General features: G+C 36.9%; 1 protein-coding gene across 10 annotated transcripts in view; it reads left to right on the forward strand.

Annotated features, from left to right (window-relative positions):
* The window catches only part of RIMS2 (regulating synaptic membrane exocytosis 2), a 445769-nt gene that overhangs the window by 363924 nt on the left and 56024 nt on the right, over positions 1-25821 (forward strand). For all 10 annotated transcript variants that reach the window (XM_030967156.1, XM_030967184.1, XM_030967175.1 and 7 more), the window contains one exon: positions 12151-12323. In XM_030967156.1, the coding sequence (XP_030823016.1) occupies positions 12151-12323 (173 nt within the window). The remainder of the gene's footprint in view (positions 1-12150; positions 12324-25821) is intronic.

Here is a 25821-nt window from a genome sequence, read left to right on the forward strand (position 1 = left end):
TGTCTCTTGATCACTGGGGCATCCACAATTTCTCTGGGCTACCTGTTCCAGTGCCTCACCACCCTCACAGTAAAGAATTTCTTCCTAATATCTTTAATTATCTAGTTTGAAGCCATTACCCCTCATTCTGTCACTACAGGCTCTTGTAGAAAAATCCTTTGCTGTCATTTTTTACTGAAGGCTTCTGTAAGGTCTTCCTGGAGCCTTCTCTTCTCCAGGCTGAAGAAGCAGGACCTTTATGTGCTTCGCAGAGGGTGGCTCAGAAGGGACTGTCAGATTTGCAGGCAGGAGGAATGCTGGCTGCCCCCTGACCTCACACCCCTCCTGCCCTGCCCAGCTCCAGGAGATGCTCCTGGGACAGTCCCTGCAGAGCTGCTCCGGTGGTTTAGCTGAGCACACCTTAGAGGAAGGATTTGCCCAGAGATTACTGTTATCATTTGTTACTCTGGCTATAATAATGTTTTAGTGGTCCGGATGTTTTGTTCACATCTGGGAGTGCTCGTCTTTATTAAATAGGTTGATTTTCTTTGATAGCAACCCCAAAATTATAAATGAAAATTTAACCAGCTTATCAACTTTTCCCCAAGCAATAGGTTTGTGGTTTTGAGGAATTTTTGCTAGCTGTTACACAGGAGAGAATGCTATGTGTGTGTGTGTCTATCAGATTTCTCTGTGGATTTTTGATTCTTAGTTTAGTAAGTACTTTAACTACCTAAACACTTACAGTTATTTTTCTGAATATAACTGTGGCTTCAAGCACCTGTGCTGCAAGTAGTTCATATGAAGGATTTAGAGAGGTGTTCCACAGAGCCATTATTCTGAAAAGGCGGTTCTGAACAATGGAGCTAACCAAAGTAGGGTCAGGACCTTGCAGTCTCATCTCAGCATAGGGAGGTTTTTGTAAAGCCTCAATGCCTTCAACAACACTCACAGTGAGAATGTTACTAAGACATGAATTTACCTCTGTGTCCTTTCTAACCTGTGGTATTCTTTACTGCTGTTTCTGGGAACTAAAGGTTTTGCTTACAAGAACTAGTATTTTTTAGTGCTAGGAAACAGAATATTTTCTTTAGTAATTTATCAGGAGGAGTATTATCCTTCTTCTGTGGATGGAAATCATTGTTTTACCAGAGATTTCTTTGACAGTCTGGAGTCAGTGAATAATAGCAGGAAATAACACAATTTTGTCTGAGGTTCTGCTTGTTCTACCACAGTAAAATTATTCTGATATATCTTTTTTCTTCAAACTGTGTAAAATCCTTGAAGGATGTTATATTTGTCGCATCATATAGACAATCTTAGATGCATTGATTTCAGAGAACCAGGATACATAATTCTGTTTCTGCTCTCTCTTGAGTGACGTATGCCATCATGTAAAAAACAATTCTGGTGATTTGCATAGTTCTGCAGTTTAATCTGAAACTACTAGCTAATTAATAATCTCTGAACTTTAATTAGGATCTGATTTTCTATTAAAAAAGTCAAAACACTTGACACAGAGTTCTGTAAGTAAGGGACAAAAACTTAAGTTCATTTCTGGCTGACTCTGAGTTTCAAGAATTGTAAAGAAGCAGATTGGGTGATATTTAGGAGGCATTTTAAAATGTTTCCTTTCCCTCATCTAAGCTAGTTTCTAGTCACATAAATTTGGGAAATATTATGCTAATGCTATTCTGAGGAAACATTTATTAAATTAAAATAACTTCAAGATCTGAAGTTATTCTAAGAATTCATAGACATTAAAATCTTCAAAAATGTTTACAGAAGTTTTGATCTTAGAATAGTTCCAATCTAAGTACTTGTCTTCTGCAATGAAATAAATTCTTCATGTGGTTTCAATTGATATTTTTAATTGTTTTTTTCTGCAAATGTTACATATTATTGCCCTACTGTTTAAGTGGTTTCTGTGGTGAAGACGAAATTGTAAATAATATTAATAGATGTTGCATGTTTTCAGTAAAAATGAACTCAGATTAACCTTACAAGCAAGCAAAGGTAAATCACAGTATTTAAAAGGAGATATGGGAGACATAAGTAGTAAATGTTTTCTAATTACTCCCTCAAGGACAATGACTGGGACAAAAAGAGAGTTCAGTTTTTCTGATCTGTAGGAGCAGTTTGCTTGCTCAGGATCTCCCTGCAGCCTTTGTTTTGCTAGTTGCAATAAAACAAGAGTAAAGCTGCTGAGGAAATATGTTTTAGGGAAAATAAGGTCTTCTAAGCAGTTTACCTTGTTTATGGATTGATAAGGAAATGATGGTATCTATCTTGCAGATTGGTTCTTCCTTTAGCTTGACATGAATCAGCAGAAAATGTTCAGGAAAGTTATCAGCTGAGCTTGCATTTATTTATTGTGCATGGATTTTCCAAGATGTACCCTAATAATCAGTGAAAACAAAACATTAAGAAAGAAGATAATGTCATGTCCCCTCAAATCATGCTTGATTTTACAGACTATCCTCTGATATCTATGGATTTAAGGACTTGGAAAGTGAAATCATAGATGTATAAAGATATATTTATATCCTGTTCTTGAACAATTGTGGCCTTAGGCACTTCTGCTTACAGGAATAAGCACTCACCAGATGGCCATGTGTCAATCCAGCTGTTCTCTTCAGCATGAATTCTTTTGAAGGTGCTTTGTCCCAGGACAGATTTGGTGAAAGGCATATTAAACGTTACATAATGAAGGTAGGATTGAGGGGAAAGTTCGTATTTCGGTTCTTAAGCCATCAGGTATGCTGAAATAGTTAGCAGGCTTTTGGGTTGAAATAAAGTGTAATGAAAAAGAAATTCTGTGATAAGAAAAGATGGTTGCCTTGCCATCTTTTTATTTCATTTGTGCTTGTTTTCGTGAGACCAAAGGACTGAAATCAAATTATGGAAATAAAGTTTAAAATCCAGGTTAATGTATAAAAAACTGCATAAACTGCATATGATTTGATGTCCTAGCTTGCACTTGCAAAGTAACATCTCAAAGAAGCCCAAATTAGGTAGAACAACCACAGAAAAAGTGTTTGTTTTTTTAAAAACAGGAATTCTGCCTTGTTACTCTCTTTAAAAAATAAGCTGTTGACTGCATTCCAGGTCTATATGAAGTGCAAAAGATTTTGAGTGCAGTGGTGGCAGAAATGGCATGTGAGCCACTTGAGGAATGGAAACAAATACAGGAAGCATGCTTTGATTAATTGTATCCAATGTGAGTAGGATGTACTAGTGTTAGAAGACCAATAAGGAGCAGAAAAAACAGAGTTATCACTCAAACTGGACCCATTGAGCAAGTGTAGGCTCACCAGGCTGTCCTACAAACATTCTGAAGTTCAACAGGAGGTAAAGTACTGGAAATACTGTCAAATGTAATTGCACAGTAAATTGGGAAGTCCCTGGATACCTGTCTTTTGCAATTGCCCTGACTTGAACAGCCCAGATTTTTATAGTGAACTGTCCATGATGATGCATCTTCAGGAGTCTTGACATGGTGCTGTGGATTGCTAAAGGATTGCTGCTGTCTATTTTAAAAAAATTTTCTGCCTTCTGTGTAAGACAGAATAGTTAATGTGTGGCAGTCAAAAATATTCAGGGAAGTGTGAGAAGATGTACTTAAGAGTTTATTACCCACCATCACATAGCCAGACTGTAGACCCATTTCTCTAAAGTGAAACTTGGTGACTGACTTTGCCCTGGTTTAAATAGCAGTTAAAATTCTGGTGGAGATCAGCAATATGAAAGGAAAATTGGATAGTAAATGTTTCAAAGAAATCATTGGAAGATCTTAGTTTTATTTTCCATTTTGTATACTTTTCTGAATTCCTTTCACATGGAAAAGGGGGAGTGATTGTTGGATATCCTTCTACCCTTAAGTATGATTGCAAGGTTCTTCCTTTGAAGCTCCCACTTGTTCACTTTTATATGAGGTGAACTCATATTTCTTCAAGATCTTGGCATTTTTTTCAAAAAATATTGGAAATATTCTGGTTAGAGAAATGCGTACTGTGCTTCATGTATAACTTGATACAAAGCATCAGCTCTTGTAACAAGATGAAGTTCATCCACAGGGCACATAAGATTTTCTATTCCTTGTAGCTTATATGGTCAATTATAGCTGTTCCACCCTAGCCATGTGCTGTACCTGGGTCTCTCTTTTGCCTCTGTCAGAATCAACTTTATTATTCCGGCTGTCAAAACTCCTCCTAAATGTCTCAATTTCATTTATAAGTAATAGAAAGCTGTTACCTTCACTTTTAAAGATGATGTCTGGTTATCTAGTAGATGAGGCATACCACCAAAGGGGTCCATGGTGTTTCTGTGGTGTCATGTCCCACGCTCCAATTATGTTTATGATTTGATGTAGAAGCTCTCTCTATGTGTAATTTTTTTAAGGTAGCTTTTGATGAGATATTAGGAGACACCTGCTTGGCCATCATAAACCCTATATTTCATTCCAATATGTAGCACAACTTGGATTGCCTTATAAGAATTTTTTGTGGTGATGATTATAATTATTCCTCTCTTGATTTATGGGTCTTTTACTTTATCTTAAACAACATTTTTTCACCCACTGTGTTTATCAAAGAAGAGATGGGATTTTAAACAATGTCTTTGTGATTTTGAACAGTCTGGAATAAAGTGGTAACTTCATATATTCCAGCTGAAAATTTGCAGTTCTCTCTCCTTCCAAATTTTTTTAAATTTGGTCCTGACTTAAAGTAAGATTAAATAATAACATTTAACTCCCTGGACTAGATGAAAGAATCTTTGTGAATTAATTCTGCATCAATAACAGCTTGATTTCAGAACAAGTATTAGAGCAGATGAAATTAAAGGTTGCCTTGATATTCCAAAAGTCATATTGTATGAAAAAAACCCATGAGAGGAAAAGCTACTTGGTGTATGAAAATTACTGTAGGAACATATTCTTTTGTAGGAAGGCAAACTTGTTGACAAGCTAATTTTCAAGCTCACTTAAAGACACAAATACTTAAGAGCTGCCTTACTGATCCCTACTTTACCAAATATTTACAGGGTCTGTAAGTCCTCTTGAAGTAATGCCAGAATATTTTCTAGTGCTGTCCTGTATTTATATAACATTGTGCACTTTGAAAGTTCTTTAAAAAAATTACACCACATGCCAACACATGTGAAGATGATGATTTTTTGTCTTTTGATTTGGCTTGCCTCTGGACTACTTCCCTCTAGATTTCCAGTTGTCCCTAGGCACTGATACATTGGTGACTTCTGTATTACTTCTGCCCTTGAAGTTTCACCTTCAACTCCTGGACCACCCTGAGTAATCTGGGTTGGAAAGGACCTCAAAAGCTGTCTAGCCCAACCTTTAGCAGGAGTCCAATGCAAGGTCAGTGTGACATCAGTACAGGTTCCTCAGGGCTTTAGCTGGTTAGGTCTTGAAAATACTCAAGGATCAAAACTCTGGGTAACTTGATCCATTACTTCACTCTGCCTATGGTAAAAATGGGCCTTATACCGCTCAGAGCTGCTGTAAATTTCTTGGCTCTGTCTTTTTGATTTCTCCCCTGTATGACCTCATAATCTGCTGTTAGGTACTCCCATAGCCATCACTGCTCCAGTCAGAATGAGCCCAGCACCCCCAGCCAGCTTGGTGGCCTTCCATTAAACTTAATCTAGTTTATCCATGTCAGTGTTTCACTTTGGGTCTCAAAACTGCTTACAATATTCTAGATGCAGGCTGGTGACTGCTGAATAGAGGAGAATAATCTCTCTTCTTGTTCTATTTGTGCTCAAGTCAGTACAACCAAGGTTGCCCTTCTCTCCTGCAAAGGCCCACTGCTGGCTCAATCTTTTTCATTGTTGTTTTCCTTCCCTAATTTAGCAGTAGGATGCTATTAGCAGCATTGCTTAGTTCCATAGTGAAATCAGGTTTTAGGAACTCTGTAAGGCTGCATATGTGAGTATTGGTTAGTGAAATTGATAAATGGATGGCACCACACTACAAAGGAAAAGACAAGAAAACCTTTGAAGAAAGTTTTTTCACCTGTTCAATAGAAATATGAATTTTCCTTTTTATTGATGTTTTAGTTGGTGGTCTAAATTTATTGGAAATTTGGATGGTTTAGAAGGTGGATTTTGCAAATCAGATTACAGTCCGTTCTTTTCATTCAAGGTAGAAGTAGATTGGAATGTTTTGAATACTGAGGAAAAAAAATTATTGCATAAGGAATGGGAGTGATGGATGAATTTATAGAGAACCACTGTACATCCAGCTAGATTTAGATTTACTGGTCCAGGCACTGTCCTGCTCAGAAGTAGCTCCATAGCTCTCTCCTTTATGTTAATGCAAGGCAAGAATGCCAGTAGGGGTGCACAGGGCCAGGCTCAGGAGATCAGAGGGTGCTGAATACAAAGCGAGAACTGGGTGAAAGGAGAAAAATCGGAACAATGCCAATGTTCCAATGACTCATCAGATGAAAATTATAGGGTTAAAAAGTAGGATCCAAGAGTTAGAAATAAAAAAGAGGAAGATAGGATAGGATCCAGGACTACAAAGCAGAAGACAGGATCAGCAGGCAAGAATGAGTCTAAGGTGGACTGGCTGCAGCTCCATATTGAGAACCCCAAGGCAACTGTGGATCTCATTCTATACCTAACATCTAATGCAAGAGCAGTGCAAGAATTAATCTCCTGAGAGACTGCTGTGTGCCATGTGATAGCTAAAGCAGAACAGGCAAAGGCAGACCTGGCTGGCTATACCTCAATTTTCTTCATCGATCTTGACAGGAGTGGCAAATGTAAACACAGATTATTGAGCTGGCTGTTATAAATTACATAAAAGGGCAGATTAATCATAGCCTTCATTTTGAGTTTGTGTGTATGCAAGCTAAAAATAAACATATGTACTCATCTGTATGTGATATTTTGTAAAAATGTCTGAATTTTTTGCTTTATGTAAGTCTAATGTTATTGCTGTAATTGTTAGTAAGTATTTGGCTTTAATTTTCATGGCAGACTTCATTGGGCAGCCATTAACAAAAGTTTTAGAAAGAATCAGACAGTCCGGTAACATTTATTCAAATAATGTGTGGTAATAACTAAAATTTGCAGTGCCTTTAGAGGTTGTGAATTCACACCACGAGGTATAGAACATTTCAAATTGCTGTGCTCTGGCTGCTTGAGAGCTTTTGTTAGTGAGCCAAAGGACTATTGAAATAGTCCAGAATGGTTCTTTAATCTTGTGGTAGTAGCACAATAGACAATTGTCTGAAACATCTTCCCAACATTTTGATCACTGAAAACATTGACCAGATTTGTATGTCCCTATGTAAATGCTAGCAAATAAAACCTGATGAGTAGACTATAAAAAAAAGATAATAAAACAGAAAGACATTTAGATATCACTGACAATGTCAATTGTCTGAACAACTGCATGACTGTATAGTCCAAGATAGAGGACTGGTAACAATAGAGTAAAGCAACATGAAACACTTTAAAGCTCCCTTTGAACTAGATGTTCCAAACCAGTTTCTTTGCAGGAGAAAGAGCATCAGTGTCAGAGAAGTTGCAGCTCTATGTGTCCTGTCAGCCATTTACTGGTAGTTCACAGAGAGGTCAAATGTTTGTAGAGGTTGTCATATTAGGAAGCAGAGTAGGTATTTGTTTTTCAGCTTTAAAAATCATGAATTTTTCACTAAAGGACAGTAATCTCTTGAAGTTAAAGGGCATAGATACTAACACCTAATTGTCCTTTTGTTAGGCTCTCCAGTGGATTATTCTGCTAACACAGATAAAAATGTTTTTAGAAACTTTGGAATACTTGTTTGATAGAATCTGTAATAATGAAATTTTTCTCATTCTTTAACACTGCAAAATAGGACAAAACCATCTTACTATTAAAATTTCAAAAGCAGCTTTTAATCAATCCCTCTGCTTTCAGACTTCCCATTTTTGAAGCAGCTTGAAGAGGTTGGGTTGACTGCTTACTGGGTCATAAAGTCCAGAATATTACCTTTATTATATGAGTTTTTATTGGGGTGGAAATGAAAATTTAGCCATATTCCAACAATATTTCCAGCCTGGGGAAAGTCAGGAGATAATTTTCCTACTGTCATGACTGGCATTTAAAAAACAAAAAGAAAAGAATCCGAAAGAAACCTTTTAGCTAATCTTTATAGTGTGCAGGTATTTCACCACACCCTGACCACCTGATTGTTCAAGCCAGGGGAGGTGTGATGCTCATTACTGTGCTTGCACTCATGTTTTCTGCTGAGAGATGCTGGAGCACACAGGGTAGTTGCTGGATGATCGAAATCAGTGGCCATGCTGATCCAGCCATGAGGACTGCAGTTCCCTCTCAATGTGCAGTCAGATTGTGCAAATCCTACAGCACAAGACACAGGAACAGCACTGGAGAGGGATGGGAAATGGTATCTGTTTTTCAAATATAATGGGGGGGCTAGCACTTGGTTAAAAATTACTTTTCAGTCCAATAGTTGATCTTGTCATACAGTGGGTGACATTTAGGAAAAAAGGAAAGTGAAATTTGGAGGAAGAAAGAAATTTGGATGTGAAATATATGATGTGATGCCTTGGAGCAACTTTAACCACACAAAAGCTGAAAAAACAGTAGCACAAATTTGAAAGAAATGGTTGCATTTTACAGTTGAAGTATATGACATGAGGACTGAATGCTTTTGAAAAAATCAATATTTGCACAGTGAAAGTGCAATTTTACTCTCGAGGCAGTCAGCAAAGGAGTACTTCAAAAGCTGCCTTGTATAGAACTGCAATTTAAGAAACAAATTCGAAACTGAAGTGGCAGCATGGCTTCTCTCAGACAAGCAAAATTGTTCCTTTGGTCTTCTGTGCTGGAGTAACCGAAACACTAATGTGCAATACCCTACTGTAATCAGTTTCCTAAACAAAATTAAGTCAGATATAAGGTTAAAAGTACACCTCAGTAGCAGAATAAAGGGTAATCAGGAGCAGTTAATGAGTGAATATGAGGTATCTGAACTTTGTCCAGCAAGAAAGACAATTTAATTTCATTTACATTTAATTTACATTTCCTTGGTGGGCAGCATTTTTGTATATATTAGAACCGGTAGCTGTAACTCAGACAAGGTACAAGAGACTGTAACTCAGGCAAGGTATAAACAAAACTTTTAAAAAATATTGTATATTGAGACATTCCAGTTTAATGAAAGGATCAATTAACTTTCTCGGTTTTAATCTTAAAACATCCTGAAGCTGTAACAGTCAAATAATATTTCAGTAACATCTGTCTCAACAAAAAGCATTTAATAAGAAATATATTTATGTACAACTGAGAAAAAAGAGACAAGGTAATGATTTGATGACCTTTTCCACACTCTATTTGTAAAATTATTTACTTTTTGGTTGCTTTTCTTGCCAAAACAATTCTCAGTCTTCATTCTATGTCACTAGATTATTACTATTGCATGGCTAAAAAAAAAACCCAGACCAACACAATACGGGGTTTTTATTTATGGAAATGTCTGATTTGTTATATGTGCCAAATTGCTATGTAGCAGTTTAAAAACTGACATTCTCTAGGTGTGGAAATGAAACAGAAAATCGAAACCATATATTTTTGACACTTTGTGTACTGCAGAATGACTCTAGAATAACTTTGTTCAATGCTGATTCTGTTTGTGACTTCATGTTTAATTTAGAAGGGCTCATTTCCATGGACTGCTGGGCAAGCTCAGTGTAGGATCTGCAGGTCGAGACCTGTTATTCTATGAGTCACCACACCTAATTGTCTGTCCCCCAACTGCAATAGGATTAACAATTCCATCAATGGCTTACACGTGGTGCTGTGGTCCCCGAGGCAGAGCTATGTCAGCTCTGCCACGCCAGCAGCGTGCCCAGCGCCGCGGGCAGCAGGAGCCCTGCTCACACAGGCATCCATGTCCTGCTGTCCCTTGGCTTGGTGGGAGCCAGTGGCAGCGTGGCCATGGCAGCACAGGGCTTGGCACAGCAGTGGCATCTGCCCAGGGCTCAGACAGTGCTGCAAGCCTGACGGCAGCTCTGTGTTGCCTTTCCCATGGTGTGTGATGGTTGCACAGTACACCAGGCTGTACTTCCCAGTCTTGGTAGCTTTAGGCTAAATCAGCAGAAACCACATTCATAACTTTGTCTTAAATTTGTCCTATCTCCCCACCTAACCATCCTTGGGAAGGTTAGGTGGGGAGATAGGACTCAATACATGACCATTTCTTTAGGCATAATTGTTTTTTATTTCTCTAAAGGGCTAAGTAGTTGCTCCTTTAAAAGGATACTCCTTTTATTCCGGTATAATGTTCCATTATCTCTGGTGACCAGGACAGCTGTTTAATCATTGCTTTTACATTCCCAATAGAATATATAAGTAATAATATGCACTGTCTTCTTCATCAAGCAAAAACATTAATGGCATCAATATAACCAGTTAGTAAATATTAAAACTTTTGAATATTATAATCACAGAGGTACTCTGAGTTTATGGGTGGCTAAGTTCACTTTTACACTTAAAGGTGGTGAGGGACTTGAGTGGTTGTTGATGAACACAAGTATGGTAAATTAGTACAGATCAGGAAAAATGATAAAGATTGGTATAGAATGTGCAACCATTTTTGTAAGTATGGAGTTATGGCTATGATTGGTCACTCTCTGCAGCAGATGTACAGTCTAACTTACATGAGCATTTTGGTCTTGTTCATTTCCCTGTCTTAAAATGAGCAAAATAACTTACTATTTCTACATGTAAAAATAATTTCTGAGAAAGGCACTGAAATGATATTTTGAAACCCTATTCAGATATATCTGAAATCCTGTTTAGATATTGCTCAGTCTTTCACAATATTTCCCACTAAAACATTCCTTGCAAGAGAACAAAAACGAATTATCTGTCTAGTTCACAAAAGACAGTTCTTCTAAATCTATAAAAAAGGGACCAATTTAAGAGCTAAACCTGGACACCCTTCTGTTCTGCAGTACTACACAGGTCTGCCATTTTGCATTATGATTTCTTTTCTACATGTGGCCGAGTACTATGTCACTATTCCCAAGAGTTTAACAAGCCACTGGTGTGTTGGGTAGATTATTTTTTCCCATTGTTTTCTTTCAGTCATGTCTGTGCTGCTCTTCATCTGTACTGCTCTGTACCATCTTATTTCCAAAGAATCACCTGGTGATCATTGACAATTCATCTTGAAGTTCTATTTTCCTGAAAACGCTACTAGTAGCAGCCTATCAGATTTCTGTATACACAGACATGCCTGTATATAAAGAGAAGGAAAAATATCTTTCTGCTGTTTACTATATTTGCATATAGTGCCATGAAGAGTGGCACAGACTTAATATTAATTTAGTGCTAATGTGTAACAAAAACAAATATCTATCATATTTTGTTCAGATCTAACCTGAATACTGCTGCATGATACTGTCTATGTTGTATGGGCTTACTGCTGACCACCAGTCACCTGCCAGTTCCATGTTTGATATTACTGTTAACAAGCTCAAATACCTTTGTAATCTTTTAGTTTCTGAGGCAAATGTACATTTTCTCTACAAATCATCTCTAGTCCAGTCCCATCCTTTCAGACTTCTCAGTCCAGCAGTTCAGCAAGATGTGGGTTTGTCTGCACATCTGCAACATCACTTCGTCTTTTGATTTGATAACCTTATCTATCTATTTACTTTGAAAAGAAAAAAAATTAACATTTGTAGTTGGAAGTTCTTGTAAACAGGCTAGGCCCCAAAAGAGACTTGTACTTTATAGATAGCATGCAGCACATTCTGTCTCCCGTTTAATCTTTCATGAGCTCAGTAATCATAGGCAAGTCACTAATCTCTCTGCTTTTCTTTCTGCACTGGTGAAACAGTTGTGGTAAGAATATTCTATGAGGGTTTAGATGTCTTTTCTAAGCTTTGTGAAACTTTTGGACATGCTGGAAATTTTGTACAAATTGAAACTGAGGACTGGGGTAGCAAAGCAGACTAAAATTAATCGATACCAAGACATAACTTCTGTTCTGTATCAGGGAAAAACTTCCTTTAAAAGTTCAGGCAGTGTGGTGACAAAGGCAGTTTGGATAGCAGGAGGGACCAGGTCCACAGCTGCTCTGTGGCAGCACGTCACAACAACACCGTATCTCTGTCCCTTTGCTCCTGCAGTATCGGTCGGGGCGGGATCCTCATCGAGGCTCGGACAATGTTTCCAACAAGTCCTCGGACAGTGATGTCAGCGACGTCTCGGCCGTGTCCCGCACCAGCAGCGCGTCCCGCTTCAGCAGCACCAGCTACATGTCTGTGCAGTCAGAGCGCCCCAGGGGCAGCAAGAAAATAAGGTGAGCATCATGAGCTACAGTGGCAGCCATAGCTGTGTAATTTTAGTAATAGAACACTTATCAATATTTGTGGTTGACATTAGCATTTTGCCTAGAATGACATTTGCAGCGGTTTTGCAAAATACTGGCTCAAATATCTTTTTTATCTAATGCTTCTTGAAGTCTTCATGGAATTTGTTTTTAGCCAAGTTTTGTTGTCTTGGATTATCTAACGTACACTGAAATAACAAACATATGCTGTCAGGAAGCATTAGACACGCTTTCTGAAAACCATTTTGTAAAATATACTTAATATGGCTGAAAAGACAGTTTAACTCAAAAATTTTGTGCCAGCAGAGGCATCTTTTTTTTCTTTTAAATAGAACTCTGAACTTTTATAGATGTATTATTTAATACTTAGAGAGACCAATTCAATTTATTTAATACTTACACTAGTCCAACTTAACTGTAGGTGTACAATCATTGAGCTGCTCTTCAACAAGATATACATTGTGTATCTGTGACCAAAACACAGCATTTTCTTTGCCTGCACCCTCTGTGCACTCAGAGGAGTTTTGGGTTTCATTTGGTGCACAAATGAAAGATAATTTTTCTAGAAGGTGTAACCCACCTCCATCACCTATAGTAATTCTCAGAAAATTGTCCTCTGAAAGTATTTGCAAATTTAAGCATCTGCTCATATGAGCATTGTTAGGACCACGTTGTTTCTGTCACACATTTCTTTCTAAATGTGAGGTATTGCCATGCAAGTTTTATTTGAATGGGGACTTACTAAGAAAATGCTCCAAAGCTCTCTAGTGTAGGCTGGGCTCCTAGCAAGCATGACTTACATTATGTCTGCTTCTATCCTTTAGTTTTTATTTCATTTCTTTTGCATTTCCTTTCTTCATGCATGCTCTTCTCCTGACTTTAATTTTTTCTCTTCTTTTTCCTTTTTGCATGCCTTTTTCAATTTTGTTGACTTCAGAAGAACAAGGGATATAGAGGGGAAAAAAGAGGGAGGGCTGGAAGGGGATGAACAAGATGAAGTATTTCCTGAGGAGGAAGAAAAAGAGGAGGAGGAGGAAAAAGCAAAAGAGCAAGAAATTAATGAAAAAGGGGAAGGGCAAGAAGTGACAGAGAATTGTGATAAGGAGGAGATAAAAGAATCAGGGCTTGGTGAAAAAGCTCAAGAAGACCAAGCTGAGGAAGGGAAAGAGGATGACAGGTAAAATATATTTCTGTTTATGTAGATCTATTCTTTTTCCTGTACCAGCACCCTACTTGTATTCCCTTATTATTCCCTTTGCTTGCTTATTGCCTATGCTCTCTGCAGTTGTTTTTTTTTTGTTTGTTTTTGCTTTCAGTCATCATGCTTTCATATTTAATCAAGTTTCATTCTCAGCTTCAATGAACTTGTTCTGCATACCAAATGAGGCAGCACACCAACTTGACTCATTAATATGCATACAACTGCAGCATGTTATTTTTTAAATTAGTTTAGACTGGAGTTTGGGTTTGACTGTAATAAACAGTAGAAATTGTAAACTTCTTTATTAGATTTCCTACTTGAATTATTATTTAATGGAAAAATGTTTTGTTGGGTGAAAACTCAGCAATATCAAAATTATCATTACTTATATTTACGGCCATACTAAGGAAGAAAATTTGGGTGTTTTTTTTTAGTTTGGAAATTTTTTTCAGGTTTTTTTGTAGTGCATACTGATTGACAATCTATGTAGATAAAGCAGATTCTTCCTTTTTCTTTTTCTGTTCCATGTGAATAATTGTCAAGGATTGCTGTATTGTGGAAGGGTCATGTGCTTCAGCTGTTGTGTTGTATCCAGAAACATTGTAGCACAACTGGCTCTGGTTTTATCAGATAATATTCTAAAATTATACATTTGTGCCACAAATCCTTAAAACAATGTGACTGTCAGACTTTTTGTATTGCAAAATCTGTGTATGTCCCATTGAGAGAAATACAACATTTCTCTTTCCTTCATTAGAAAAAATGAGTTTCAGATTTGATGAATATTCTTGAACCCATTCTCAGTCACACAAGAGTGGCAGAAAATCTCAGAAAAAATACATTTTCTTTTAGCCTGACAATTCTGCACTACCTCTAAATAACTTATGCCTGTTATATTGTGCTCATATACATTAGGGTAAGCACAGAGCAATCCATGGAAATACATTTTCTTTTCTTGCTACAAACATACATGTGCATGCTTGTATATGCTCACATACATAACATACTCAAAACAAAGGGGTTTCAAAGAGAGACTCAAGATGCCTAGTGTAGAGTCTTGAGTGATATGAACTAACATAGTCATACTACTGTCTTTATATATTGTGCCATCATTCCTTTCACTCACATTCATGCATTTTAGATTTTAGCAAAAACAGTTGTTTAGAACCAGCTGTCTTTAAGAGTGCCTTGGCATATGTGTTCCAGGGCCTGTAGTATGGTAGTGTGTGAAAGGATTATTTAAAGACATTTTTCTCTTCCATTTCCCACTAATTTCCCAGTCTAATGGATCTGAAAGTCTTGCCTTTCAACAGCATGACTCTGTTCCAGGTTTCTAGATTTCACTCAAGCTGGTCTTTAGCCAATATGCTGTCCCCCATAGAAAGTAACATCCTTTTTGAGGAACTGCTCCTTGTTTCCTGAGCCAGCTTGTTCTTCTGCTTGCTTGCTGCTCTCTGCCTTCAGGAAGTGACACAAGTCAGGAATCTCTATAAGGAAACAAGATGTTATTAAGTAACTGTTATGTAGTGAGTTTTGTTTGTGTTAGAGTTTTGCTCCCTTCATGGAAATCAGTCTCTAATATTATTTCCCCACTTTGCACATTTTGACCATTTTAGTATGCAAGCAGGGAATGAACAGAAAAGTTTATATTCACCTCCTTTACTATGGTAGAGTCAGTGCTCATTTTTTAGCATTGTCTGAGCATTTTTCTAGGCTAAGAATTAAACAGAAAAGCTAGATTAATTCCTGCATAGGGGCAGCTATAGATATGTATACACATTTATATACACACATAGCGGTGTCTCATTAACATATTGAAATACTATGACTTGTGTGTTTAGTGGACAAGCCCAAAGGCAGGATCAGTTTTTGAAAATTCAAAACCGAATTTCAGTTCAGTTCTCATTCTTCTCATTTCTCTGGCAATTTTTAAAATAACAGACACTTGGAAATTTATAAGGTAAGGTAATGACTTCAGCTTCCAAAAAAGAATGTTTTCAGACACACCACAAATATTAAAAGTAACCAAACATATCAATTAAAAATATCAATAGGTATTTGAGACACCCAGCAGAACAAAGGCGGCCAATTCTCCCTTGATAGAATAGTAGTAAATTATCATGTGGTTCTTGAGATCTTGGGCATCAAGGAAAGATATATTGCAGATGGGAGTTTTCAAGATTTTTTTACTTTGGAGGTGCATCTGTAGTTGGAAAGCAGCCACCTTTCCTCTGGGCACTATGGAATGTAGGGGCTGCTCACAATCACTCCAACATCAAAAAATCACCTTGTTGAGGATAGCTCATACCTCTTGATGTTACTCTGTTTATATACTTCAGGAGTAATGGTAGTAGTCCCACTGAGGTCTTCAATCTGCTGAGATCATGGCTCGGTTGAAATGACTGTAAACACATTCATCACTAATTCATCCCATGCCTATTTCACAGAGTACCTTGGCACAATAAAAGGCATTAGCTTTTGGAGCACTGGTGTACATTAAATCAGTTAATTTTTTTGGCATCAGATTTAGCCTTAATTAAACTTTGTAAAACTAACCTTTGGCATATGCTTGATATATAGGGAAATCATAATTGTGTTCTTTGCAGTACACGTTAGCAAACCAGCTTTGCTCTTGGGTATTTATTATGTAGAGTTCAGTAACTTTTTTTCTTACTCCATCTCCTTGATAATCTCAGGGCAAAAAATAAAGGCTCCTTATCTATGATCTTTGATCATTAATACTTTTTATTAAAGGTAATCTGTTTTAGACTGCCCTAAATTTTATCCCTTAATATTTTTTAAAATGTCAATCCCAAGCATTGGGATAGTCACAATAGTTTTGTTTTACCATGAGAGTACACAGCAAATGTAGTGACAGAGCAGGATTTCACTGTTAAAATACAGCAGAAAAATACAACTTCTGTTCCAAGCACACAGAGTCTAAATCATGAAATAACATATGAGTCCAGAGAGAGAAGTGCAGAAGAACAAAGAGATGTTCCACAGGAGATAGGTACAACACAGTGCTGGAGACATCTTGACAACAGAGAATGAATACTAAGGGGAGATTTGAGGAGAGAAAATAAGGTATCTTTGTGAATGTTTCTGGAGAGTTATTTTCAAGCATTCAAGACAATGAGGACAAAATATGAGGTCCTTGCTAAAAATATATCAAGTGCATGAGGGGCAAGCTTTATGATCAGGAGTTGATCTTTCAGTCTTGAATGAGAGATGAAAAATGTAATAAGGAACAAGTGCCAAGATACTAGGAAGTAAGGATGAATTATATACAACTATGTAAAAGAGAGTGTAACTTTTATTGATATGTGGAGGAAGATGAGACAACCAAATAGAAAGGCTATAAAACCTACCTTTTCTCTAGTATCCTGGAAGGGGTTATTGGGTAAATTGCCAGGGCTGGAGAAAAGCACTGCAGTATCTGTCATTTGAAATGATGAGAGAGGGGACAAAGAAATTGTCTATATGGGTGGACAGAGAGGGCAGAGATGAGAAAAAAAAAGCATGTGCAAGTCACAAAGTTTTGCTATGTATTTGGAAGGAATCAGTAATATCCTGTTTGAAAAAAGAAAGTGAATTCTAAAAGATAGTAGAAGGAATAGAGCTGATTAAGTAAGAAGATGACACAAACAAGAAAGGAAAATTTGTTGTGGAAAAATTCAGCTGGGATGTAATTTTGCAGAGCACTTAAAAATTCAAGAAACAGAGTGCAATGTATGGCTTTAAGTAATGTATTTATTCAGCTGAACCCTTATTTCTTTCCAAAGGTTCTTAATGCTTTTTGTGTTCCTTCCATTGTTAGGTATAAAGATTCATTTCAAATTTACTTTCTAGTTCTAGTTCATTCAGTAAAAAAAAGACTTTAGAGAATTTAATTTGTAGGTTTTAAAACTGATTCCTGATGAGTATTTGTTCTTTAGTTTTTCAGTAAATTGTAATTTTAGTATTTCAGGTTTTATGACCCTTCCGCTGTGACTGCAGCTATTAACAGTTAAATGCAGAGTTTTTTCTGGAAGAAAAATCATGTCAATGCAGTCTTTGCAAGCTCCTTCACAGGGATGGAAGCCAGTAATGGTTTTGAAAGTCTTTATTCTGGTAAAAATATAAAAAACTGTACAAAAGATAACAGACACAGATAACACACAGATAACACACATTAACACACAGATAACACACAGATAACAGACATTTTCAATTGTATATGCTGTTTGGTTTTTTAAAGCTGTTTGAAAAGTGTTTTAATGATTGCTTCAACTGCACTATTAGATGAAAGAAGTTAATTGTGTCTAACCTTTGTAGCCACATGTTTGGAAGAGAAAATGGTAGCCTGAGACTCTTTCCCCGCTGCATGATCAGTCTTTTGGCAGAATTGTAGTACAGGTAGTCTGTGCTTCCAACAGAGTTTAGATAGATAGATAGATAGATAGATAGATAGATAGATAGATAGATAGATAGATAGATAGATAGATAGATAGATAGATAGATAGATAGATGATCGAGTTCACCGAGTGTCACTTCTGCCACGGAAGGAGAGAGAACCTGGGTTCAGTATGTCCATGTTCATGTAGGTTTTCAGGGAAAGCTTGCCAGCATGCAGTTTCCTGCAGCTCTCAACAGACGATGTTGGTCTTTTTCAACTTTTTAAAAAGACAACCAAGTAGTCTTGCCATTCCTGGCATGAGAATGGCAGTTTGCAGTACAATGTTCACCAGCTCTTTTCAGCTGCAAAATGTTGCATTATCCAGGCAATTGGGGCAGGTGTGATGCACTAGGTCCTTGAACAAGAAGCAGCAGCTTTCTGTCTCTCTGACATAACTCTTCTGTGCTCTTATGACTAGATAAGCAGAGCTGCTTGCATATTGCCAGTCTGTGTCTTTAAAAACAGAGAACTCAAGAAAAATGTTTTTTTCAGTAAAATTTTCCTAATATTATTGATCTGGGTGGATTCTGTTAGGAATTTATGAAAAAACTCTTGCCCATTTGAAGCTTACATTCAAGGTCACTACTTTTTAATGTAAGATTTTCACCTTTAATTTTCTACAGAAAGGCAAATATTCAAAAGCTATAAATTCATAGAGCTGCTCGGTCTGTACCAACACACATGGACAATAGTTTGGCCATTTGTGTTTTTACATTTTCATAGATGAAATTTAGAAGTAAATTATCTACATCTTCTGGAAAAATATTATGGAAAGATATGCAGAAGATCAATGGTTCCAAACAGAATTATATTAACAAATATATTTGTTATGAAATCTGTACTGAGAAAAGAATAAAAATAATTTAGGAAATCTAGTAAAGTCACCTGTTTCTAAGTTATTTGTCACTGTCTGTAGAACCCTTGGAGACTTATTTTTTCCTGCTACTGTGGAATAAATACAAAGGATATATAGGCTCCTTTACAGTTAAGTAAATTAATTTTGATACGCTGGGATATAATAAATTAATGAATTTGGAAGTACACATTATTAACAGGTGAACAGTAAAAATAAGTTATTTGAAACAGTCTGCAGCTTTGATATAAGGCATCCAGCAGGGAACTCAGACATTTTTACTTTGACTGCAATGCAATGTCTTTGAGACTGCTTCTCTTTCCATGAAATGAAGCCTGCAATTTTACCTCTGTTGAGCCAGCTCTGACCTGTGATCCATAAAGCACTCCTGATCCATGATGCAATCCTGCTGCTAAAGTTTATTTTAAAACAGTGCATCAGTAGTTTATACAAAACAAAACCACAAGAAATGCAGAGAGAAAGCCCTGTAGACACTCAAGGAAGCAGAGATGAAGGAAAAAAACTAAAATGAGGGTTTGAAGCAATTATAAATGTTGAAATTAGTTTTTGCACTTTTAAGTGTGTTATAAAAAGATTCATTTTCTAAAAATATTTAAAGCTACATTGAATCATAAGGTTTTTAATAGACAGACTTTTTTATATTTATTTGTACAGGATTGAGCACAATAGATCTGGTGACAAGAATAGCAACAGCAAAAAGTGGTGTAGAAACGTATAAAAACAAGGGATTGAATATTGAAGATTATAAGGCTTTTCTTTTTTGGACATTATGATTGAACAGATATGGCTCTGTATTAGTGATGCATGTTTTCACTCTTTTTACCTGAGTATTATTCTAATAGAATAGTGATAAGATTCTGTAAAATTAATACATATTGCTAAAAATGTACTTCATTAAAAATTATTAATAAGCTCATCACTTAGCCTTCTAAGAAGCAAATATAAACTCCTTCATGTTACTTCTTAGAAGCATTTCTAAAATGCAGTTGCTGGATTTGTGCTATTGCCTTTGAAGCACATTGCGAAGCCCATCTAGCAAGTTCTGTATTTGACTAAGGATAAAGAGCCCAGTGCTGCTCTTACTACTGTGTGCTTAATAGCTATGGAAAGATAATGCTCCAGTGGTTGGGCATTGCCCATATATCTGTTTTTAATGGTTTTTGACCAAACATATTAACATTTTCAGTAATTTCACTGCACCTGTTTCATGTTCATACTTCTCCTAAAGTCCATAAATTGCCAGCTAAACAAGCTGGGAGATGTGTCATCAGGTTAGGAGGAAATCCAGCTTCCTTACAATTACCACTGAGAGCCCAGCACTTCCCAGACAGCAGCCTTGACATAAACAAGATTCCTATGGAGGCCCAAGGTAAAAAAGAGGAAAGCTGCTTCAAACTTGCCATGTACACGCTGTCTCAGCAGGGACATTTGGTCCTAGACCTGCCTTCTCCAGCTCAGAAAAACAAAGGTTTCAGGCTCATGTTCAGAAAGATGTGAGACACCTTTCCTCACATTTTCTTTTTTATGATGGTCTTAAGTTTTCTGTATGCTTTTATAATTTCCCCCAGAGACCAAAAGTGACTCAAAGTCATTTTGTCAAAGTGACAGAAGTCAGACAGGCAAGATCAGGGTGTCCCAGATAATGTCTCTTTGGTTGAAGTAATTACGGCTTCATATCTCTTGCTCGTGTCCATTTAGTTCTCAGTCCCAGAAGATCAATTCAGAGACATGCTTTGAGTTTTGGAGATGTTAGCAGTGCCTATTCTGACCCTGATTTTTCAGAGTCCTCAAGCAACCTGCATTCACAAGGATGAAGGAAATGTTAGAATTGTTTTATTCTTTAGACAGCCACTTCCACATACATGCACATAAACATTCAAATGAGCCTGAGCATATTCCTTTTGTGCAGCACTAATCAAAGAAATACTGTCTTTCGTGAGTGAAGTATAGATGCAGCTATAGTGAGATCCATATTGCTCACAGAAATTCATTTAAATAAAGCCCTTTCAAGACATTTGGATCTTCCCTGTGTATTATGTGATTTTTCTCTTAATGTAATCTCAGTAGTTCATCCTGTCTAGTTCCCCTATGTCTATCTAAAGTTTTCTAACTGTCAGTGAGTTTTCTAAATAAGTAAATCTCCCTCACAGCAATTTCAGTTTAGCAAGATGATAAATCATAGTACTTCTTACCCTCAGGCAAAACATTATGTCTCTTACTTCTGTATATTTTTGAGCACTTCAGCCTTCAAGTCTGATTTTTTTTTCACTTTCCTGACTTAATTTTACATTATTTCTACAGTGATTTGAAGTCTGGGACACATCCTGGATTTAATGTCTGGTTTAGCAATTCACTGCTTGCTTTCCATTTCATAGAGCTCTATTCAGCCCTTTGAGAAACAACACTCAGCAGCACTAAGCAAGTTTGCAGTGTAGATTGTGACATAGCAGTGTAAATACAGAAAACTGGGCCCTCTTCTCCCTCCCTGTTGGAAGACTAATTAAGCAGCAGGCTGCTACAGGCACACCACATTTAACTTTCAGCTGAAGTACATGCAATGCACATTTCTGCAAGAGAACAGTCTCGATTAAATCAGGTTGCTCATGATCAGTTTTAATTTAGCAAGCTAGTTGGTACCCAGCTTTTACAAACTGCTTCTTTGCCAGGCTGGGTTAAAGATGCTTTCTAAGCTCAAAGAATTTGGATGTTATTCAAAGTTCACTCAGTCTTTGACTGCAATGTACTTTATTTCCAAGTCTTCGTAGCTCATATGGACTTCTTTTATTACCAATGAATATGACAGCTGACTAATACAAGACTTCTAGACCTCAACTAATTTTCTTGCTAGACTTTTTTTGCATCCACACAGAGTAAATCACTGGTTTAGTTCACTGTATCAAAAAAAGGGATTTCATCAAAGATTCATTACTGTTAGCAAGGTAATAAAGCTCTTCTGTAACTTTGTAGAGGAAAACTTGAAAATTTATTGACACTAGATGAATATTAATGTAATCTTCATTATAATTGCTATTTAAATTAACAGAAAATATCAACTGTATTTTTATTTTTAAAAATATCCAATTATTCTATCAGAGAAGGTGAGAAATTATATCAAGAATCTCTGAAGCTCTGTGTATAATTCAACTGCTAGCATTTGGAAACAGCTAGCTGTTACAGTGTCTTTTCTGCATCATTCATTTGCTGTGGCTATGATTTGTAAATAATCTAATGCCCTGACCCCTGCCTCTGCCATTTATTCCTATTTGAAAAAAAATTGCTAGAGATGTCATGGAATGCTTCCATTAATTTATAATAATAAAGTAGTGTGGGCAGCTTTACATCTACCAGAAAGGGGGAAATACAGCTCAAGTCAACCTATGTACTGTAGCAGGTGAGATATTCCTGATTTGTAATGAAAGAGAGTTTTGAAAAAAGAAATTTCATATCAAAATATTGTTACTTATATTTTGAGATGCGGCCACTAGTTTTATTTGAATAGCAATATACATAACAAAATAGATTATAAAGACTGCTCTATTTTTCCTCCCAACTTTCTTATTATAATTTCAATAAAATGGACCTAATAATTAATTCAGTCCAGTAGCTATTAGAGATTTATACCACCAATAAGTTAATAGAATAATTTTTGACCAAGTGTATCTCCAGAGACTAAGTCATTATAATTTTGAACCTGCAGTGTCTCTCTTGGATATGAATTGGCAGACAAGTACGAGTATTGGCCGGAAGCACTGTTCCCATGGAAATGTTATTTCCTACATCACAGCTGTCCCCATAATGCTGGTTTTGTTAAATTTCTTCAGTAAATTAATGAAATAAGAGCATCTCTGATTGAGTTAGCAGGTCTATTATGAATGGCATTAAAATTAATCTACTGCTTGTAAAAAGCAGTAAACAGATTCTTCAGTGGGTCTTCCAGTCTCACAGGAGACATATATTAGAAAATATCTTTTACAACAACTGAAAAATTGTTAAAATCCTTTCCCTGGGACATCACAGCCCACAGCTGTACTACACACTTGGCAACCTGAATTTTCACTATTATGGATGCCTTATTTTCATTAGGGATCATTAACTGAGAACTAAGCTGGAAAGCAATCATATTAATTTTGCTTTGACTTTGAAATAAAGAAATAAAGAAACCTGCAAGGTCTGCCAAATGACATGTGTAAATCTGATTCTCTGATACATGTGTTTATGGCAGAGCAATGAGATTACAAATTGTGATTTCTGATACTGCTGTAAAGACTGATCTCCCCTCAGTCTCCTCCGGAGTGAACACACCAAGTAACCTGATCTGCTTCTCATATGGCTTCTCCTCAAGGCCCTTCACCGTGTCTGTTGCCATCATTTGGTTGCCCTCTAATGTCTTTATATCTTTCTTATATTGTGGTGCCCAAATTTGCCCCCAGCATTTGAGGCGAGGTGCAGAGCAGAGCAGGACAATCCCCTCCCTTGCCTGGCTGGTGATGCTGTGCCTGATGCCCCCTGGGACACATTTGGCCCTCCTGGCTGCCAGGGCACTGCTGGCTCATGGTCAGCTTGCCGGTGACCCCCAGGTCCCTTTTGGTGGTGCCGGTCTCCAGACTCTTGTTTCCCAGTCTTAATGCACAATCCCCATCCCAAGTGCAGAATCCAGCACTCGTCTTTGTTAAACTTCATACGTTTGGTGATTTCCCAGACCTCTAATTTGTCAGTCTCTCTGCTGAGCCTTTCTGTATTCAAGGGAGTCAGGAGCTTCTTCTAATCTAGTATCATCAGCAAACTTTAGAATACCTTTGACATCACAGGTCTCTGTCAGTCTGACTCTCCTCAGCTGGCTAACATAGTATATTTTTAAGAAAACTACTTAGTGGCTAGGGCTCTCATACTCCACCATTGGCTTTAAATTACAAATCTATATAGATATCTTACTGTAATTTCTTTTCTAATGTCTTATTTTTCTCTTGTGTTTTTTTTTAAGGACTTTCTGCTTTATCTTTGAGAATTCCTCTAAAATGTATGCATCTTTCCTTTTCCTTTTTTCACTGGAAAACTGAAGTGTCTGAAAAGATATTTACACTAAGACCTGTCTGCAGCTCTTGGTTTTCTCAAGCTCTTGGTTTTCCTGGATTTTGGGATAGTGCAGGAAGCAACATTCCCGTGTGAGCTTTGCCCTTCATCCTGCTCTTGTTGATAGTTTGATCCTGTTAAACCAAAGGCAGCAGCCTGGCTGCCACCTTCACTCTGCTCTTGCTGTAGGCTGTGGGCTGCCACATAGCTGGGGTTATGTGCTGATTTTGTTCTTGTTTTCATTCTAATAATAGCATTATTATGTCATTATGCACATATTATTTGGACTAGGATAATTACTTTATTTCCCCCTTTATTTTATTCTTCCCCTGGCTGCATATTCTCTTTGCTGAGGATATTTTTAAAATTATTATTATATTATTAGACACCTTGAGAACCCTATTTTTACTTCATATCTATTCATTACCTCATACGATTTCATAAATTACTTTTATATAATATCTATTTTAAAATACTGTGGAATGTATTTAACTGGATGTGTGTGAGATTAGGTTTGTGTATATGTAATATAAAGAAAACTTCCAGTAATTTCTGTTTCCTGTTAAGGAAAAAGATTATATGATTTACTCTCTAAATTTTACTCTGAGATCAACCTTTCTTTTAGCTCAGAAAGGGACCAAATCTGACATACAATACCCAGTTTTTTGGAGAATGATCCATTTGTGGCGCTGTCAAAAGGCAGGCTGGGTAGAAGGATGGTTTCTACTGGAGAGGGTATCAAGTATCTGCCAAGAAAAATTAGTAAATGAGGGTTTGGATGGCCAGAAAGGATTCAAAGTGCTGCTGGAAGAAGTGCTCAAGACCACTCTAGGTTTATTTTGAGGCACTATAAACCACTCATAACTCTCCTACTATGTATTTCTCAAAGTTTTTTTGCTAAGAGAGGAATTGCAAAAAACCAAAGTCCCTGCTATGGGATGGCTTTCTCCAAGGGCTGTTTGCTGGTTAGGACTGTAGCAAAGATGTATTCCCTGCTGCTTTTAGAGAAGGGGAAAACCCCCAAGGCTTTAATTGAAGAAAATAGTTTTAGAGTTCAACTGGGAAAAAAAATAGTGGTTTGTGAATGAATTTTTAGTATCAGCCATTTGTACTAGTATTTGGTATATCCAATTAATCTAAATCCCTCCTTTCTTCTCATTTGAATTCCCTTTCCTACCTTTCTTAAAAAGTTGGCCAAGAGAATGTGTTTGACTGAAGTCTACATCATTACTGGCAGCAGTACATAGCAAAACATTTTTTGGTACAGAAGCCAAAAAGCAAACTTTAGTAATTCATAACGATTTCATAGATAACTGCACAGTGAAACTATAGCAACCAGCCTCTTTAAAGACACTGATTTCTTTAATAAGGGGAGCTACTGTAATCTATTCCACTTAAATAGAACTATAAATCTTGGAAATGACACAAAAAAGCACCTCAAAGACACATTCAACTCAGGAAATAGTGACTTTCTTTTCCGTGTAACTTTTATACTAAAATGCAGAATATTTCGGTTTCCACTGATGACATAGGACTTTTATTGAATGGTAATATCACTTACAAAACAATGCATTGATTACTGTTTGCTATATGATAGGAACTCACTGATTTTCTGGGTATTATTTTTGAAAAAATGGATCACTGAAATAGGTTGTTTTGCAAGCAGTGAAAAGCTTACTTCCTCCACCAGCCTGCATCTGTGAATTAGCTTCCACTAAGAGAGATTCTATGACTACTTCTGCCATCTTTCCCCAAAGAAGCATGCATAAGATCTCTCTCCAGAGATCTGTTTTCAAAACAGTTTTAGAAACTAAATAGTTTAGTTTCCTACTGCTCTGTCAAATTTTATCTGATTTTAAAAAATATTGAAAAGAGAGAGACCTGA

Source organism: Camarhynchus parvulus, chromosome 2 (genome assembly GCF_901933205.1).
Source record: "Camarhynchus parvulus chromosome 2, STF_HiC, whole genome shotgun sequence".
NCBI lineage: Eukaryota > Metazoa > Chordata > Aves > Passeriformes > Thraupidae > Camarhynchus > Camarhynchus parvulus.